At 35.8% G+C, this 21,782-nt stretch overlaps 2 protein-coding genes across 2 annotated transcripts in view; both read left to right on the plus strand.

The window, feature by feature from the left end:
- LOC125245641 (zinc finger protein 271-like) overlaps positions 1–21,782 on the plus strand; it is a 243,294-nt gene that overhangs the window by 58,863 nt on the left and 162,649 nt on the right. The gene's annotated exons all lie outside the window — the stretch shown is intronic.
- LOC125245853 lies at positions 16,477–18,894 on the plus strand. The gene is made up of 4 exons (XM_048156691.1): positions 16,477–16,580; positions 16,722–17,042; positions 17,281–17,418; positions 18,199–18,894. Exons 1-4 carry the CDS (start codon positions 16,556–16,558, stop codon positions 18,324–18,326), a joined length of 612 nt encoding a protein of 203 aa, XP_048012648.1. The 5' UTR covers positions 16,477–16,555; the 3' UTR covers positions 18,327–18,894.

Raw genomic sequence — 21,782 nt, forward strand, 5'->3', positions numbered from 1 at the left:
GTATAAATTCCTTCCTGAAACAATGTGCGCAAACACATATAATCTAAATATATAAACTATATATCACAGTTAGGTCTGGTCAAAAGATTTATTAATTAAATTCTGATTGGATTATGATGGAAGGCACTTTGCTAAAGATCAAATTTGTTTTGTGCCTCTGACAATTGCTACGATCATCTTTTTGCTCTGAATGGTATGGAAAATACTTGAGGTTTGCCACAGACTTGTCCCACCACCTACAGCACAAATGATTGTTTCTTCAGGTGAAATTACCTGTTTTTTGTTGTTGTTTATTGGTTTGTTTTTATTTTTATATCTGTGCTCAATCCAGAAAGGTCTGCCTCACAGGTCCTCTCCCTTGTTTTCGTTCTGACAGAATGTACTGTGAAGAGATTCAAAGGTGATATTCCCTGACGGTCTGATCAGGGTCTGAAACTTCAAGTTTCTCTAGTCAGACTAGATGAGCAGGTGAGTGGGCAAGTGCAGAGTGTTTTGTGGTTTTGTTTAAACTGCATCCTCATTCTGACAGAAACTAAAAGAGAGAGAAAGCAAACACAGCCTTGTCATGAATATGCCTTTTTTTTCTTTTTTTAAGCAAAAAGACAGTTGCTAAAGAAGAAAAAAGCAGTGACAGTTATATACATATACAAATACAGAAGAAGACAGGAAGAGAGAGACAAAGAGTAGGCTATAGATATATGGTTGTAGTAGTTTCAGCAGGTACAGGTACAAAGATCAGTTAAGTCAATTTCATGAATTGTATTAGTAATTACTGTTTAGCTTTCCTTGTTGTAGGGATTAAGAAAGAGGGGAAAAAAACTGGAAGTGGCTGCGCTCAGTGATAAATAGATATCAATACAATGTAATGCAACAACAACAATAATAATAATAATAAATAATAATAACAATAATAATAGTAGTTGCAGTAGCTGTCTGTGCTGGATTGGAAGTAATGGCAGTAGCATTGGTAGTGATGATAATAATAATAATAATGACAATAATATTAATGATAATAATAATAATAATTGGACTAGTCAGTGAAATGATTACAGACAAATCCATATCCCGCTAGGTTCAGAAGCCACTCCATTCCTGGTGGCAAGCACAATCGATAGACCCGTCCATACAACCATCAAACCCGCCTCTGATTCGCCTTATCTCTCCTTCACACCCCCGGACATACCAGACTCTCGTGCCAGTGTCAGGCACCTCCAGACAAGGCTCACCTTGTCTGGGTGTGACCCAACAACTGACTATTCTTATGTGAATTCCTGGTGTTCAATTTATCAGTTGAGTCATTTTAAATTATATTCTTTGGGTATAACTGCGGTGTGCCCTAGCCAGCGTTTAACCCAACAGAGATGTTTGACCCAGAACACCGGCAGAGGTGGCGAAAGGAGGAGGCAGGCAATGCAAAAAACAAAAATTAAAACAAAACAAAAAAAGAAACAAAACAAACCATAATCGACAATGCCTGTGTCAACCGGATGTGCCAGTCAGATAAAACTCAGATTTTACAGATAAAATAATAACAATGAGACATAAAAGGCAAAAATGTGCACAGTGATTTGTTTTGTTATTTAAATATTATTCATTGTTGATGTTTCCTCTTATGGCTGCCAGGTTTGCGTTTCTCTTCTTTTTGATGTATTTTCTATATTGTATGTATTAGCATTTTGTATTGTTTGTATTATTGAATATTGTTTTGTATGTTTTTTTTTATTATTATATGGACAAAATGATTTCGATGTCTGTTTTGTCAGTGTGCCGTTTCTGAAATAAATCAGTTTGATTCATTTGGTTTGATTTTTCATCGAGATAAGCACAGGTTTGACCAGATGTCATTCACTAGTAAGGAGTGGTGCTTGATGTGGAAATTCGAACTTAACATTCACTTCACATGAGCAGACGCAACACACATCCAGGGATGGGCAGTATTTCAGATACATGTATTTAAAATACATATTTGAAATACAAAATACAATTTTGTATTTTGTATTTTAAAGCCTTTGGAAAAAATCAAATGTAATTTGTATTTAAATACATTTAAGATGAGTATTTTTGTATTTTCAAAATACTCAAAATACTTTGAGACAGTCAACCTCTTTATCAGGGTGTTGTTTTCATGCATCAACTAGTTCAGACCAGGTTCAGACCAGACACGCCCCCCACCGATCGTTTCATGTCTTAGGACATCAATGTGTCATCACGAGCCGCAGGGTTTAATTTGGATTTGTCTAAGCAAGCTTTTTTTACTCTTTTAGCCGAAGTCCCCATCTACTCCCATTATTTGGCTGACAGACAGCAGCGGTTGGAGTTAAAAATCCTCATTTGTGTTTTACTGAAGAAAAAAGTCACCTACATCTTGGATGCGCTGGGGGCAAGCAGATAAACATCAAAATTTCATTTTTGGGTGAACTATCTCTTTAACGTTACTGCATGTTAAAGCCGAGTTCAGACTGCACGATTTTAGCCCCGATTTTGGCTCGCCGACAGTTTTTGAGAAATTGCCGACAAATGCCGAAATCACAGGCAGTGTGAATGAGCAAAGACGCGATCTGAGAGAATCGCCGACGAGTCGCCGACGCCCGTGAGATATTTGGCATGCTAAATATCTGGACCTGTCGGCGATTCAAAATCCTGCTGTGTGAAAAGTGTTCTAACTGAAAACTACATCGGCGATGACCGACAGCCAATGAGAGCAAGATACAGAGCAGTGGGGAGTTCGGGGAGGAGTTATAGACCACAACATCAGCAAGCATGGCTTCATTCACATAAACATTACAATTCTATCAAACGGAAACAAAACACAAACATTTGCTTGACCATCCGCAACAGCAGCACATTGAAAAGTTATGTATTTATCTCCAACTCTCGTTGCAGAACACACAATCCACAGTCTCCCCAACCATTTCCTCCTCCATATTTTTCTTTTCTTTTTCTTATATTCGCTGCAAATCAGCGCACAGGCAACTCGTATTGCAAGCTTCTTGCGGGCTACCGTTTTTAATAATAATATTAATAACTCCGGTCCTGCACGTGTGATATCGCGTTGTTTCCTTGTCACATCTCGCGTGTGTTTGGTTGTGAAACGTAGTTTGTGTGCCAGACAGAGTTGTCGGCGATTCTTCCTATTGTAAAGTCACGCAGTGTGAAACCTTCTGTCGCCGATCCATCGTGCAGTATGAACACAGCAGCGACTGAATGCTGGCCAAGATAGTCATGCAGTGTGAAAAGAACAGTGACCTGACTACTTTGAAAATCGTGCAGTCTGAACTCGGCTTAAGCCGAGTTCAGACTGCATGATTTTAGCCCCGATTTTGGCTCGACGACAGGTTTTGAGAAATCGCAGACAAATGCACAAAATCACAGGCAAATCGCTGCTCGTTCACGTGAGTTCGGGGAGGAGTTATAGACCACAATATCAGCAAGCATGGCTTCGTACACATAAACATTACAATGTTTAGATAGGACTTTCCGCTTTTTCTTTAGCTTTGTGCAGTTGAAGCCTTGTTTATACTTTCGCAATTCGCATGGCTCTACGCCATGAACCTGTTACCTGCTTACTGCGCGCGCTCCTCAGTAAACCTATTAAGCCTCGTTTACACTGCATTCGTCTGCGGCTCGTTACGGCTCCGACAAGGTTTTGTTCCGTCCTCTCAGCGGTGTCAACTCACACCAGAAGCGAAGTAGTTGGATTCGTGAGACCGCCTGTCCAACGTTGTTTTCGTTGATTTTTTCCGTGTTTTTAATGGCTACATTGTTATATTTTGTCTGGTTTTATTGTGTTTATTGCTATGCCATACTTTATTTTGCTGTAGCCATACAGATTAAGTTAATAAACTTAAAATACCAGTTATGGACACCAAAAACAAAGAAATTTCAAGTTTTTCAACTTCGAATCTCTTGTCGTCAGTTTCTGGCATCCTAGTGATGTGAAATATGAGCGGGATTTACTCAGGGTGATTGTTTTGACTTTATTTTGTATTTGAGCGGCGCGTCTTGGACGCGCCGTCTGTCAAAAATAGGCGAGGTGCCTATCTTTAGCGAAGCGGTGCGTCGAGCCGCTTCTGGGACGCTTCTGAAACGCACCGCGGTGCGGCTGATGTAAACACGAGCATTGACTTGAGTGGTCGCATATCAGCTCTGGCAGCCGCGTCGCAGCCGCAACGCGCCGCACACGCGTGCAGTGTAAACGAGGCTTTACCGTGCGTTCACACCACCGCCGGCGAGAGCGTCAAAATGACGCTAGTCATTCATTTTCAATGAGAGCCGGCGGCGAGCTCCGGCGAGAGCGGCGCGGCGCGTCTTGGACGGTGAGAGCGTCGAGGAGAGTTGAAATCAGGTTAACTTTATGGTAATGACATATGACGCGGTTCGGCGGCAACCAATTGGAATGTAGAGGTCCTCGCTTGAGAGGCTTCCGATTGGTTGACGCGACTTGTCATTTACTTTGACCCTCCCGTCGGCGGCGGTTTGAACGAACAGTACAGCGTTGTTGGCAGGGCAGCCAAGGCGACTTTTGACGCTCTCGCCGGCGGCGGTGTGAACGCACGGTAGGCTTTTATGCTTGACGTGCTCTCCATTGTATAATTCTGTGAAAAACGACAGAGGGCGACTCTGAGTAATTGTTCTCCAAACCACCAAAATGCAGCAATGAGAGGAAGTAGTTTGCCGAATAATTTGTCAAACACCTCTTATACTATGTCAAACACTCGTCTCGTGAGAAGTTTGTGAATAAATGGATTTATTCACATGTAAACTGATTAGGTTGTAGGTCATTTTGACGACACATGTGAAAAAGTTTTTTAGTACACTTCTTAAACCCTACCCAAATAATCAAGTTAAACCCTGTAAACTTGAAATTGTGACTTGAGACATTAGAACAAAACATATTAATATGATAACATATGTATAACACTAAATTGAACAATACTGTGTTATATATGTTTTTTAATTCATTAATTATTTTACACCGACCATTACTTTATTCATTATTTCTGCTATGCAGGCTCATTTTGTAAATGTAATCATTTTAAATTTTACAAACATGGTGCTTTATGAAAATGTAACTGGACACATTTCCAAATTGTGATTGTGTTTACCCATCTATGCAAATGTTTGTTTATGTAGAGACGAAATAATTAGGTTAATCATTGTCTGTCTCCATCAGTTTAGTGTAGTAATTGTGTGCATTTGTGATGACAATGATGAAAGATACACTACACTTTTAGTTTTATTGTTCACCAAAAAAGTGCCAAATGATTTCTAATTTTTTATTTTATTTTAGATAAACTTTATATTTTCTAATTATGTATATAGAAACAAATAAACTTTACATTAAATAAATATAAAAGTTACTATACTGCTTGCGTAAAAAAAAAAGCATCAAAAGAGTTTGAAATTCAGTTTTTGCTGTGGTATCAAAACTGATATTGATAATTGTGAAACCATGCCATATATTGTCATATCACCCATCCCTATTCTTTGCTATATAGCAGAAAAGGTTCCCATAGTTTTACAGTTTTTTTTAATAGTGTTCACCATAAGTAATAGACTACATTGTAACCTTGTCAGAAGTAAGTATATAAATGGCTGCTATTTTGCACTACATAAGTTTATTTGTAATTACCAGCAAGGAAGCAAGCACTTAAGAAAGAGAGAGAGAGAATGACAGAGAGAGAATGACAGAGAGTGCAGAAATGAGGTAAGGAATTAAAAGTCAGTAGGCCTATGTAGTTTCTTAATTCACTGTGACTATTTATAATTAGCTTAACAAATTACACATTGTCACATTGGCTTTTAATGATGGTGATAAAACATAATAAAAGTTAAAAATTAGTTTTTTGGGGGGGGGGGGTTTGTAGTTTTTTATTTCCTACAGGGCAGGGGAAGGGAAGAGGTATATAAAATTAAAACGAAAGTTTCTAAGTTGTTGCACACATCTAAATGCTTTTTGGCATTCAGAATAGGCCCAGATAGATTTCAGCCTAATAGGGATACCTGCACTGAATCTTCAATTTCACATGTATTTTGTGTATTTTCAAAATACAAAATACTGTATTTGTATTTAAATACATTTTCCCACACAGTATTTTGTATTTGTATTTAAATACATTTTTCCACACAGTATTTTGTATTTGTATTTTAAATACATTTCCATGTATTTATGCCCATCTCTGCACACATCTATGTAATATGTTTTCTCTGCTGCCCTCAAGAGGCTGCAATTGTTATTTTTTCCCCCATATAAACCCAATGGATACCTCAGATACTATTCAAAATTACTTTTTTTAACTGTAGGACTATCTACAAGAACAGGGTTGGATATGATGATGAGATTTTTATCCAAATGCACACCAATTAAATTCTTATATTACCACAAATGTGCTATTTGTTTGTTTATTTATTTATTTATTTTAGTTGACCAAAAATTATGTAAGTGCTGTCACTGGCAAACAGACAAAGAAGATCAAAGGTAATTCCAACACAGTGAACTAATGATGCACAGCTGTGAGTGAGTTAGTGTCCATAGTGCCTGATGAGTGGCAGGAACTTGGAAGAAAGGTACAAATGTGACGAATGAAAACCAAAACAAACAGAACATGGCATGAAGGTAACTAAAGTTCCCAGCTTTAACCTACAACAATTTTTCCATCTGCCACCATCAGAAATTTCTTGAAACTCTTGATCCTTCTCTGACCCTGGATTTATACATTAGTAAACTTTCCAAAGTTGCATTCACAGTATAGTCCAACTTTGTTCTTATGTCAGCCCAAAAGATGCTGAATTACCAGTGCATGCTTTTATTACATTGAGCCTCGACTATACTGTAATGCTCTTTTTTGCTGGATTACAGTACACTCTATTTCTCACTTACAGTACATTCAAAATTCTGCTGCAAGAACATTAACCCATATTAAACTATCTGCTCATATCACCCCTGTCTTATTTGCAACATCCTGTGTCATCTCACATTACCTTTAAATCACTCGATGGCCTTGCTCCTTGCTATCTCTCTGATTTACTTTCTTCTTACATTCCTTCTTGATCACTTCGATCTGCTTTTGTTCTTAATTGTATCATGATATGTAACTGCAATCATGTCTGTTTCGGGACTGGGCAAATGTCTACTGTCCACTTAATTGATTATGTGAAATGACTGTAAATGAAATACTGAAATACAGTTCATGTCCACAATAACAGTTTAAATACATAAAATAATTATTTAAACTCGCGTGGAAACACGTTTTCATTTGATAAACATTTACATTAATAGTACACTTCACTATTGCCGATAAGTACTGAAATTACATTACGCAGAAGTTAAACAAAGTGATATGAATTGAGATAGTAGCTAGATGTGCTACTTTCGATCACTTTTCCTGTGACACGCTGTTTTAATGACAGCGAGGAGCGCTGGGAGCACAATAATTCCTCTTTAAACTAAACTGCAGATGGTATGACAAAATATTTTAGCGAGAACGATGATCAATGCACACTTAACTTGGATATTATGGAAGACACTGCTGGTCGAACGGTCCGTTATCCTGTTTGAATAGGTCCAATAATAAGGTGTTGATGTCGTGTGAAGGATCTTCAAACAATTACCATTTGAAGGATATAATATGAGGAAAACGGTAAGATTTGCATGTTTTCTTTTTAAAATACTTTGTCAGTGACGCGCCGAGATCAGACGACTGCAATAAATAAGTAGGCCTATCTGTTTCCACTAAAAATAGCCTATAAACTTCCTAAAAGATGTGTTCACCTTATCAGCAAAACTGTATACATTTGATTTGAATTGTTTAAAACTATTAAAATACTATTTGGCCAGTGGAAATGAATGAATCAGCTCTATTCTAAAACCTTTATCTTTTAAGTATTTTATATAATTTTGTTTTTATCGATATTTTGATATTTTTATTCTAAAACATAAAGAGGATATTGGATGATCTTTATCAATATAATGTGTGGCACAAATGGCATTTATAATCCATATCTAATATTTTACATTGTCTTGTACCTTTGATGGCGTGGTGTCACGTGGATGGGAATATGTATGGAAATGATATGCAGATGAGGTTATGCATAGTAAAACTAGGCGTCGTAATCTCCATATATGGTGATTTCGGGGAGGAGACACGGTGGAGATGCACATACGCACAATCTTCCGCTGACTGGGATTTATAAAAGGATTTGTGCGCAGGTTCTGGCGTACGCATGGTTTTATAAATCTGCTTTTGCGCGTACGTACACTTTTAGGATGAAATCTACGCAAAGTTTTATAAATGAGACCCCTGATATCCATTAACTTAATTAGTTTCTAGATGTTCTCCCAGCTGAACCTTTTCAAAGTTTCTTGCTTTTTCAGTCATTTGTTGCCCTGTGCAAACTTTTTTGAGACCTGTAGCAGGCATCAAATGTAAAATAAGCTCATTTAGTGGATTAAAGTGTAAAATTTCTCCCTTTAAAAATTTGTTATATTATCTGTGTTCTTTTTTGAATAAAATATTGGCTCATGAGATTTTAAAGTCTTTTAGTTTTCTTTTTATTCAAATTTAAAAAATGTCCCAACGTTTCCAGAATTCGAGTTGTATTTATAGCTAATCTAGCTTTAAATTTGAAATATTCCCAATTAGCACCATGTGACTCAAACTCATTTTTTGAAAGTATTTAATTCACTAATCCCTTGATCTGAACATTAAATATTTGATCTTTTAGCAGAGTATTGTTTGATTTCCAATAAACATGCAAGGTGTTCTTCACCCTAGAGGTTGGTGGTGCTTGTACGCTAGGGTATCAGTCTGCCAGTTCCATCTTAGGCCTAATGATATTGGTGGGAGCAGTTGAAAACAACATGAGATTTCCCATTATGACTGACAATGTGGTGTGGTATATACCAACATTTGTCAGAGTCTGTTGTCTCCTGATTTACTTCCTGGACAGTTCCTGTCTGCATGAGCTTCTCCATCTCTGCTCTATAGGTCTCTGCTTTCATTGGATCCTTCAACAAACGTTTCTCAATACTGAGCAGATTAGGCATGACTGACTCCTTAGGGGTGTGCAACTGAGGCATATCCTTCTGCCGTATTAAGGCCGTTGCCAGTCGAAAAACACTGTTCACTTCTGTGTGGATGGTCTTGGTTTCAAGTAACTTTAGAGCGTCCTGATCTTGTTTAGATCAAGTCACCTTTTTCTCATCCCTGTGTGGAACAGCTTCTATCTGCCAGAGTCTTTGGACTTTCTTGAAAAACTCATCTTGTTGTGGAAGGATAGATGTCCCATGAATGATGCAGGGCCCTGGAGGGTCCATCCCAGGCATGTGTGGACAGGTCCACCTGGAGAACCTAATCTGGTAGCTTTGATTGGTGTAATGAGATGTGGTTGATCTGACCCAATCAGAAGAAGAGCTGAGCATCTTTCACAGGCAGGATGGGAAGACCATGGAAGTGTCTATACTTCTTCTGCAGTTGATCCACAGGATAAGACTTTTGTGACAGATTGAGGTGATCTGCAGTGAAGGCATGTTCAAACATGTAAAGGGTTTGAGGCTTGTGGGTTGGGGATACTTTGACTGTCATGGCTTTTACTTGGACTGAGCTCTGCTCCTAGGGTTTGAGCAACTTTTACAAGTTCTTTGAACTCAGTATGAACTACTTTCAACTCCATCAGGTCAGCACAAAAAGCTTGGTGTGATTGCAGCAGCTGTGCATTTTCTCTGTGAATGGCTTGGAGTTCATTATAGTATTCAGTCTCAGGGTATCTGGGCTGCTGGCCTGACATGAACGACTGAAGTAGGTTTTCACTGTGCGCTGTATAAATGAAGCTTGGTGATCTACACCGAGGACCTGTGCAGGGAGCAGCATCATCATAGCGGTAATCAGGATTATTCCATGATGACTGGAGAGGTGTCACATGGACAGGTACCACCCAGGGGGTGAGACAGCATGTTCAGTTATAGCTCTGCCCCCTACATACTACACTTCAAAGTCTTGGAATCAACCTAAAACATCTTCCTGCGCCCCTGGCATCATCAACCTACGCGGCGAAACTTACATGCTGTGCCTTTTTTATTATTATGGGATCTCATTCAGTGCTTTCAGAATCTTTACTTTTTTAAATAATTGTGTTTCTGTATTTTTAAAATTAACATTTTAATGACAGTATATTTAGTGAACAAAAATATTTTTTTATTTAAAAATAAACAGAAAATACGAACTTTGCTAAAGTGATTGTTTTGAACAAGTATTTTACATAACATAACATTATTAAAACATATTATTTAGCTATAGTATTTCTCCATGCTGGTGAGCCTTTGTATGGGGTAAAAGGCCCACCTTGCCACCTCATACATTTGGATTTAGATAAAGATATATTTAATAGATTTAGATAAAGATTTTTAAACAAAGCAAACCACTTTTATGATTTATTTTAACAGAAAATCTGTTGCTCCATCAATGTTCAATAAAAACATAGCCTATTTTTTTTTCTGCAATAATACTGTTACATGTATGGCCTTTTGTGTTCTCTGTCACCCAGTTTTCATATGTTCTGATTAGTTCATTTGGTTACACTTGTGTCTAGTTAATTATCTGATTAGTTCCTTTGTTTTGTCCATGTTTATAAGTCCTCAGTTCTCTCTCAGTGTTTGTCGGTTCTTGTTTATGTTTGCTTGTGAGTATTTCCTGCCTCCTGTATTTTTGTGATTTAAAGTATATTTCATAGTCTTTATCTTCATCTTTGTGAGCTTTATCTACACAACCAAAAAACAAAAAATTAACCCTCATATTCTGTTCATTTCCTGTTTACACTTTTAGTGTATATAGAGCGTTTAAATAATAAAAAAAATATTATTAAATAATATTAAAATATATTTTAATAATACAAATTATATCATATTTGTATCTATTTAATACAATTTAATTAAATTTCATTTACTTCTCATCTATACATTTATGCTGTGTTTTGGGGGATATGAAGTACTTTTTTACCTATTTACTGCAAAATTCCTCAACTGCACCATTAGCATGCATATGAAATAATATATTTTTATGAAAAAAAAAGTAATGATTATAAAAATTAAATATGAGTTGTTATATGGATATTGATCTAGGTGTTAGGGGCAGAATTCTGCCATCTGCTGGTTAGAGAAAAATCTGTGAGAAAAATCTGTGGGAAAAATCTTTAGGCACTAGTGTAAAAATGCTGTAAAGTGAGAATGCTTTCAAAAATAATTAACTTCTATTAACTAAATCAAATCAATATTTGTTGTGACCACCCTTTGCATTTAAAACAGATTTTGTCATAGGTACACTTGCACATAGTTTGGAGTTTGGAGATGTTGCAGTTCTTATGGATTTAGTCTGTCTCATTTTTTTTTCTGTTTCTTCATGTAATCCCAGACAGACTCATTGTGTCTTCACCAGTTTGGAGTGCCCTAGTTAGCCATGCACCAGAGGGCACTCCACCCCCGGACTATTGCATTACTCATAGGACTTTCCCATAACCCTTTGTTCCGGACTCATCATTTTTCATTGCTCACAGCTGGGGCCTGTACCATGAAGCTGGATTAGCTGGCTAGCCAGGTAAATTTCAGATTAGTTTGCGCCAATCCTAGGTTTTAGGTACCATGAAAGTGACTTGACTTTTAGCGGTGTTCATCGCCATAGTAACTTACGCTCCACGGCTAACCTGCTCCGGGGCAGGTTATGTTCTGGTTTAGAGATCTCAAACTGAAATTGGACCAATCAGACGTAAGATAAGTGACACTGACACACCCAACACAATAAAGTCACTCCCCCAGTTTCTCTTCCTCCAAATTAAAGGTCATTATATAGTAAAAACAAATATTTAATGATGAAATTGTGTGGTTTTAATGATAATTACTTAGAATTATTTTATGATTTATATATAATTTGTATAATTATATGATCTATATTTTTATTAATCCATTACACACATGCAAGTTTAGTTTAACAGTTGTTAAGCATTTAGTTTCAATATATAGTATATTAATATATAGATCATATGTAATATAAATAAGGTGTAAATATACTCTTTAAATATGACTACATGTGACCTTGTATGTTTGAGTCTCTATCGTTATATATTATCAACTATATAAACTAACTTCACAACTTTCACTTGCACTCATAGAGAAAGATCATTTCTTTTATTTGTCCTCTTTCACAGACTAAGTATTTTCCATTAGTGTAAATGTGTTTAAATTCTTCATGTTCAGCAAAAGAGTTTTAAATCGCGCTGACTCTCTTGCGAGAAGTGAATCATAGCTTATCTCTGTTGCAAGGCATGTGATTGGCTGTTTGCCATTGATGTCATGGATTCATGTGCATGCGCTCCACAAACTCAGGATCAAAGCCTGAGTTGACAGAGAAAGTTGATGATCAGCATCATGGTACCAACAAAGCCAGATAGGAGTGGTTTGGTTTTGTCAACTTGAAACTAATCCTATAACCCTGAGTTTGTTCAACTACCATCATGGTACAGGCTCCAGATCTCTGTGTGGAGCACCGGCTGTTGTCAGACTTCTTGTGCATACAAAAATCTCACTGGATTAAAACAATTAATGGCAAAAGGAATGTTTGGAAATGTAAACTGATATTTCCTACTGACACACTACAGCAAAATATAAAATAACTGGTTTAAATCCATTTTTGGGGGTGACAATACTAACGTGCCAAAGACTTTTGCTTGTGTGTGTGTGTGTGTAACAAGTGGACCCTGCAACTGTGTAGCTTGGTAATCTGCAAATTAGTGTCTGACGAAAAATTAAGCTTTAAACATGTTAATATTTCCATCATGTTAGAAAACAATCTTATCAAAATAATGTCTGTTAAGCTTGTGTAAATTTTTAGAAAGCTATCAAGTTAAGCAATAATGTAATTTTTTTTTTCCTTTTATTTTATATAATAACTAACCACTAGGAGTTGCTCTAGGCATATGTTTTTTTTTTTTGTGTTTTTTTTTTTTTACCTAAATAGATATACATTGTTGTTGAAAACAAGGTAAAAGAGTAACACACGTTCATTGCATTTTACCGTGAAATGAGAGCTCCATGTCTTTATTAAAATCAACACATTAATGATTTATTTCTCATTGACCTGTGACCCACCCGCAATTAATTGGAGTGTTATTTTTTTTATTACTTGGCCACCCCAACACACAGATTATCCGCAGTCTCCACAGATATAATTGCGTTCCGCGTATCACTACTGTCAATATAGCATTATGTCAAAATTATTTAGTTTTACGTGAAACCGTTGTAATCCTCCTGATAGTATAACAAACTACATTTACCAGATTTTAGTATTCTGATTACGTAATGCTGTTACATGTATTCCGTTACTTCCCAACCCTGGTAATTTATGACTTAATTTTCATTTTAATGTTAACTATCCCTTTAAGACCAAACTGTACCTCTGCCAGCTGGTTGTTTAAGCAAACAGGGAGAAGAAGGGCCTAATTGTAACTTGTAGCATTATCTGTTTCTGTTTGCTTTACCCAAGGACCTTTAGTTTGTTAGCTCTGTTTCCATGTATTAAAGTTCCTGTTTCCTGAGTTCTCATTTCTTGGGTATGTTTACACAACAACTAGGCCTATGTGCTAAAAACTGAGAAGTTTTTTCTTTGCAGTTTCTGCGTACAAATGACAATGTTGTTACTAAAAATGTTGTATTATGCATGCCAGGCCAGTAGTTGGCGATATCACTTTGTAAAGAAACACTACACACCTGTAGTCTGAATGCTTAATACGTATGCGTAGAACATCACTGTTTGCTTTTATCAGTGCTAGTTCTTTGGTGTCAGTTTGGTGTGTCCCTACCCTTAAGACTGGCATTAGTTAGATAAGCTAACGTACATAAGTGTAACAGTATAATCCCAAGTATTATGTTGTGCTGTCGCCTCGTGTCGCCTGCGATGGGGCAAAAAAACTGCACGTGAACACACCAAGAGAACTACAGCCGACTGTCAGCCAGCACGCTTGTTCTGCACCTGCGTATAAGAAGACCACTGTCTATTTTGTCATATATATTTGTCTATATTCGTAATTCAGAATAGGAGACCGGCACTGCGCTACACAAATCATAAACGAGCAGCGCGTGCTTACCATTTTGCATATCATTCATGCTGATCACTTTCTATATTCCACTCTGCTCACGTTAATATTATAGATTCGCCCAGGAACACTCAGGTACATGATGTAAAATTAGAACAGACTTCTGTCTGTTCCCCCTTGCCTTGTTTGCGCACTGTTTTGCCATTATTTTGTGCTTCGACTAAACTGAACAGCAAATCAGAGTTCTCTCTCTCGCCCAACGGCCCAACTCAGATTCTACATGCTGAATTGCCCCCCCCCACACACACACACAAAAAAAAAAACATACGCCGTCCTACTAGAACCAATAGTACAGAACACACCGGGAAAACTTAGTAGGCTGACACATAAAAACGGGCCAACGTTGCTCAGCGGCCGATCATCGGCTTGGTGTGTCCTGGGCTTAAGTTGATTTACTGGATAGGTGGTGATCGTTTTGTGGAGTTAACGGTGATGGGGAAGCTTAATGAAAAGAGTATATCCTTTTCTGTTTAGAGATTGTTTGCCCACCAGTGGCAATCGTTGAGCAGCCCCACAAATCTGCTCCAGTCACAGATCTTGTCGATTCTACCACAAACATAATAACCACTGACCACAGTTAATATTTTGGACTTGCTGGTCCCCTCCAGTTCCCAAGCCCTTCCTCCTCCATTGGTTCCATCCAATCTCCTGGCTCCTTAATCTCTGCTGGTCCTGCCAAGTTCCTTGGCTCTTTGTCTCTGCTGGCTCACCCCCCTCCTCTGGCTCCACTTGGCTTATTTTCCCCCTCCCCTCCACTTATTCAATCTGGTTCTCTGGTTCACCCCCTCTGCTTCATCCAGTTCTCTGATTTTGCCTCCTCCAATTGGTCCACCCATTTGCCTGGCTTTGCCTCATTCTACTGAGTCTCTGGCTCTCCTCGGCCCTCCGGCTCCATTTGCGCAACTACGGTCATTGGGCCAGCGTATCCAACCATAGTGGAGGGACTTGGTGCCTCATGACCATCTGATTCTGTTGCGGTCTTCAAAGTTAATTGGGCCACCACAGCTTGTTGAATTGTTGGCTCCACAGTGAATTGTAGCTCCCTCAACTCTACTGTGGTCTTTCAGCCCTCTGACTCCGCCGGGGTCCCTCCAGCTCCCCCTTGGTCAGGAGTCACCCTGCATTCGCCACATACTCTCAAGCCTCCAGCTACACCTCAGCTCTCTCCCCCTTCATCTCCACCAGGCTCCTCGTTCCCCCCAGCTCCTCCTTTGCCCTCTATCCCACTGGCTCCACCTCAGTCCCCCGACCCTATGGTTCTGCCTCTAGTCCTTCATTCGCCCTGGTCTTCAATCTACCTGACTCCTCCTTGGTCTTTTCTTCTCCTTCTGGCATTTCCCCCTGGCTTCACCATGGTCAGCAACACTAATAGCTCTGCCATGGGTGTCTTTTAGTCCCTAGTTTTTTTTTGTTTTTTTTTTGGATTCTGTTCTTTGTCCCATATTGTCTTTGAAATACTTACCAAAACTCTTGCATTTTTGTGTTAGTTTGCCTTTGTTTTAGTTTGCATTGTTTAATAAACTATGTTTGGCTGCTTCAAGAGCCACCTCTCCTCTACTTGCCTCCTTTGCCAGACCCGACATGACATTAATCTTTTACTATTGTAAGAATTTTTGTTGAATGAATAATTTGACATTTTGAAAAAAAAAAATAGTGAGCTTTTAATCTATGACCTCTTTATTGTTAGTCTTTTTCATTTTCACAAAACACTGAATGACCTGAATGATGCACCAACCATTAAATTATACCCTTTAACAGTTTCATTCATCCGTTGTAATGTTTTAGTTCCAATTACTAATGTGCTATCATAAAAAATATTTTATTGAGTTTATATCTCAACTTTATTGGTGTTTCTTAAATATTCAGTTGTAATTCTTTCAAATAATGTTAATCACATATAATTAAAACTCATCTCATATTCTTCATTTAAAAAACTGATGTATTGTGCTTGTTTATATTTATAGCCATTATGTGTTCCTTGTTCATTAAGTTATGTTTGTCTCACCTCTCTTCACCTCTTGCAGTTGCAAAATGGTGGCTCTACTGTGTGACAGTGAACCATGCTTACCCACCAAACCTTTGTCATTATAATCTTAGTCATACTTTATAATATCATACAGCTTTAGCATCTTGTACAAATTATAAATTGTCCTGAGAGTGTGTTGTCTTTATCTGACAAATAAGTTTGCTGATATTTTTGCAATTATCTGGCAATTTACTGTTATGTTTAACTTGGTTAATAAAGTAATGATGGGGTGGGGGGGGGGGGGTTAAGTGTTGAAAAAAAAGTGTACAATGTGGTCAGTGCAAACTTGACTTCCTCTTCTGTCTGGTTTAGAGCTGCAGTAGACTTCATCATAAATGTGTGGAGGGAACCAGGTGTCATTAAATTCAATGGTTTTATTCATCCAGGAACATGAAGATCATTCAGCTTCAGCTCTGTGAGTTTATAACATGATATAAATATTTTCATGCACTTCACCATAAATTGTTTCACGTTAAAGGTTCACAATGGTTTTATGCAGCTAATTAAAATTTTAAAATTTAATTGTGATGCATGTTTATTTATTTTTATCTTATAGATGTATTAATCTGTTGTCGAGCTGCAGCAGCAAATCAACTAACTGATTTGGGATCAAATGTGACCATAAACTGTGATCTTGATGATAATGAGATTTATTGGATTTTACTGAAAACACCAGATCCTCCAACAGTGATTCTACGATCAACCTCAGTTCCAACAGCACCTTTTTACTCAAACAAAACATTCAGAAACAAATATTCACTGCAATTTAAACATCTGGTTATAAATAATGTGACTGCTGATGAATTAGGAGTTTATTACTGTATGAACACACGCACACCTCTAAAACTCAGCAACAGCACCAGACTGCACATCGCCGGTGAGTTCATTTGCTAATCCATATTGATAATCACTATGAATATTTTCTCTTATTTAAACATTTGTAATTCACTACTTCAGTTTTTGAATTATACCTATAAAAACATAACTAGTAATGGTAGCCCCACAAAAGTTGAATATGTTATAGATATTTACCTCGGTTCTACAAAATTGCAGTCATTGTGCTCCAGACTGTCAGCAGTTGTTACTGTAACAGATTATGAACACTTTCTTTTCAGAACCAATTCAACTAACTGACTCAACTGAGTGTCACAATCATACAGTGGTGGAGTGTATTGATCAGAATCAGACACAGTGGCAGACTATCATCATAATATCTGGTCTGATAAACGGGCTTCTGGTCATTGTGCTGATCGGTGAGTTATCAATACTGTATGTTCTTCTCCATAGGCAGTAGGCAGCTGAAGTTAAAGTTTTTTTGTTTTTGTTTTTTTTATGCCTTCAGCTTATTTTCGCATTATATATATATATATATATATATATATATATATATATATATATATATATATATATATATATATATGAAGACTTCAGATGCAAAAGCCTCTAAGTGCCATCTGAAATTTTCTTCTAAAATGAGCATTTTTATCAAGCTTGTATGTTTATGTTCAGTAATTTCACTTTAATGGCAATGAAAAGGACCTATTAATTGCCATTAAAGTGAAATAACTGAACTTAAACATACGAGCTTGATAAAAAATGCTCATTTTAGAAGAAAATTTCAGACGGCACTTAGAGGCTTTTGCATCTGAAGTCTTCACATATATATATATATATATATATATATAGATATATATATATATAGATAGATAGATAGATAGATAGATAGATAAAGATAATATAATATAATATCAAATATAATAAAAAAAAAGTGTGATTTCTTTTTCAGGCTTTTGGCTTATTTTGGCATTTTAGTTGTATTATATTTGAGATATATATATATATATATATATATATATATATATATATATATATATATATATATATATATATATATATATATATTTGATATGAAATATAATACAACTAAAATGCCAAAATAAGCCGAAAGCCTAAAAAAAGTACACTTTTTTAAATTATATTTGATAATTATATTTGATATATATATTAATCTGAATTCACTGTTCCACTTTTAGGACTAGTAAAGGTTTTTATTATTGGAAACAGAAGGTCCACAGAACACTTACAACATAACAACACTGATCTACAGCAGACACAAGTTATAGAAGAGCATCAGGACCAGTTACAGGCAAGAATTCATTAATGAAGCTCTTGATAATAAAGTAGAATTCTTGCTGATCTTTCATTTGTTTGGTGAAACAATAACTTTGATCAATGATGATACAGTTTATATTGTTTTCTTCACTTGCTCTTTCAGTATGCTGAGGTGGATTTTTCCAAGCTGCGTAGAAACTTTCGGTCCAGCCAAGTCAACAGCACCTATGCTGCAATAAAGCCGGCAAAATCATGAACATATGAGTATGATGGACTACTTATTTTGTTGACTGTTTATTGTTGCCGGGAATCCACTGTAAAGTTTAGAGAAAAAAGTAAAAAGAAAATACGTTAAAATTGACAAAATTTAATGTGCTTTGATTTATCACTGTATCAATTATTTTGTAATAATAAAAACAAAACAGCATCAGTTAAATGACCAACAGTTTAACTGAGAGAAAAAAAGTGCTGGCAAATGAATGGTATAAATATTTTCTATATAGAAAAACATTGTTCTTATATTTTTAAGTGTACTCCATTATTTTAAACTGATACTCAAAAAAAAAAGAAGAAAAAAAAAAAGAATATTCTCTACTCTATTTAATACATTCCATTTTTAGACGTCATTAAATTCACAGTTAGGTTTACAATAGTTTTAAATATATAAATATTATAAAATCACAGTATCTAAAGTATCTTTTATGTCAGTTTACAATTTTATAAAATTACAATTTAAAATAATGATTTTGTATTTTAATACACTTGAAAATATAATTTATTTCTGTGATGCAAAGCTGAATTTTCAGCAGCCATTACTCCAGTCTTCAGTGTCACATGATCCTTCAGAAATCATTCTATGCTGATTTGTTATCAATATCGGAAATAGTTGTGCTGCATATTTATTTATTTTTTTTTTTTTAGAACCTAATACTTTTTTCAGGATTCATTGTTGAATAAAAAGTTAGAAAGAACAGCATGCATTCAAAATAAAAATAAAAATTATAACTCATTACTATCATTTCTATAAATTTAGCACATCCTTGTGGAATAAAAGTATTAATTTCTTTCAATAAAAGAAAGAAAATTACTGTGTATATTGTTACAAAAGATTTCTATTTTAAATAAATGCTGTTCTTTTTTAACTTTTTATTCATCAAAGAATCCTGATAAAAAGTTTCAAAATTATATTGAAATAGAAAACCGCTATTTTAAATTGAAGTAATATTCCACAATATTACTGGGGTTTTTTTTTCTGTATTTTGATCAAATAAATGCAAGCTTGATGAGCATAAGGGACTTCTTTCAAAAACATTAAAACGGTACTTTTATATATATAATGGTACTTTATATATATATATATATATATATATACAATATTATATAAATATATACTTTTAATATATATATATATATATATATATATATATATATTTTTTTTTTTTTTTTACATTTGATCCCTGCTCTTTGGTAATGATATTATACTTCCTCATGATGACAGCATTTTTTTTAAATAATAAAGAAGTCAAAAAATTTCAAAATTACATAATGTCACTATTGATGAATTAGGACTTCATAATCTATGAACAGACACAAGCATAATTGAGAGAATCATTAGTAAATTAGTAATAAATAAACTAAAAAAAAAAAAAAAAGGAAATGAAATGAAAGGGGAAAAAAAAGTCTAAAGTTCCTCTGAAATGTCTTGAGTCACGTCTCTAATTTGTATCACTTCTATTGTGTTGATAATGATGTAATATTTGTATATTAGATATATTTGTCATATGTATATATGCACACACAATGCCATTTGTCAGTTTGTTAAACAGCTAACTTCATTTTCAACTGAACTCAACTTCAAGCGCTAAACCAAAACCAGAAATATGTTCCATTGGTTTGGTCACTTGACAACCAGTGATAAACAGAGTCTCTAACCTTTGTATAGAGTGGAGTTTTAACCTTGAACCGAGTGCAGTGTTTTTCCAATACCTTTATACAATAATGTTTCATAGTTCTCACAGTTGTCTAAACCTCAAATGGAAACAAAACCATTACAGTATGTCTGATTTATTTGTTTACTAGATCTACACAGTGATTTTGTTTTTGCCAAGTGTGTTAATGCATGTAAAGCACCTTCACACTTGATCTTGAAGTTTATATTGCTATGAACATCCAACAGTTAAAAGACATTTGTGAAAGCAGCTTCCCTTTAATCTAGGGTCATTCTCAGACGTTTCAACCAATAAAAAAAAAAAAAAAAGATCAATTTCAAAGAAACATCAGTACCAGTATTAACTGTGAAATTATTACAATATGAAAATATTTTAAAAATGTTTTTTTTTTTTATTGTGATTAATCATGATTAATTACAGAAACAAATGTGCAATTAATTAGTTATTATTTAATTGATTGACAGCACTAGGGCAAAGACATCCAAATATTGCTGTAGCTGAATAAAATGGATATTATTGACTGATAATATGACTGATTAAACCTGAAGAGAATTATCACCATAGCGACAGTATATGGTATATCTGTGTTCTTCAAGCCATCTCGGGTATTTTAACATGTATTTATAATGCAACTATAAAATAATATAATTTCTGACAAATAAAGGCAGGAACACCAAATTAACCCTTTCGCACGTAAGTTTAAAATATTCTGGCTGACCCCCCAACTGTGAGTTTTTTAAGGCGACCGTTATTTAGAACGTGTCACTTTATGGTTTCCATGGTGACGCGTCATTGCTTGTTACGTGACACACCGCAGCACTGTATGAATGATGATCTGCTTTCATTTAATTTTTCCTTTTTTATTCAAAATATTCATAAATTTGTTAACTATAGCATGAAATATCTAATATTCCAATTGCCAAATATGTGCAAGTGGATGTGTTTTGCTGTTTAAAAACCTTTATAACAATCATGTTAGTTGAGCCATATGCGCGATGGGCGCCGCCATGTTAGTTTGCGCCGCACAGAGAATCGGATCTGTTGGATTTACAACGCGTGAATTTATCCACTTCTCCCGAAATACATGAAAGTGAGTCGGTGAACTGGGAAAGAATAGAGTAAGCTTTAAAGTTACTTTCACAATGTGTATCTGATATGAATAAAATGTGTCGTCTAATTATAATGGAAAGGGTTGTTATTTCCGCTTCTATAGACATCAGTGTGTATTTTACAAACTCTAAATATATTGTTTTGTTAGTACTCATGTGTATTTAAATGTCTGAAACCTAAAATAAACATTATTTGGTTGAAAACACTGCATATATGTAATATATGAAAAGCGCTGCACGCGTCCGTCTCTGGTTTAGCACCAGCCAACGCGCGCACACACATTTGAATTTGGCAGTTGGTCACGTGATGCACTGAACGTTCTAATCACACCGGTGTGATCGTACACGTCAAAGGGTTAAGCAAAGATAAATTTGAAGGGAAGGTGGGATCTAATGCTTTCAAAGCTAGCTTGCTATTGCTAGCTGCTTCGAAATTGCCTACCCTAC

This window comes from Megalobrama amblycephala, linkage group LG1 (genome assembly GCF_018812025.1).
Source record: "Megalobrama amblycephala isolate DHTTF-2021 linkage group LG1, ASM1881202v1, whole genome shotgun sequence".
NCBI lineage: Eukaryota > Metazoa > Chordata > Actinopteri > Cypriniformes > Xenocyprididae > Megalobrama > Megalobrama amblycephala.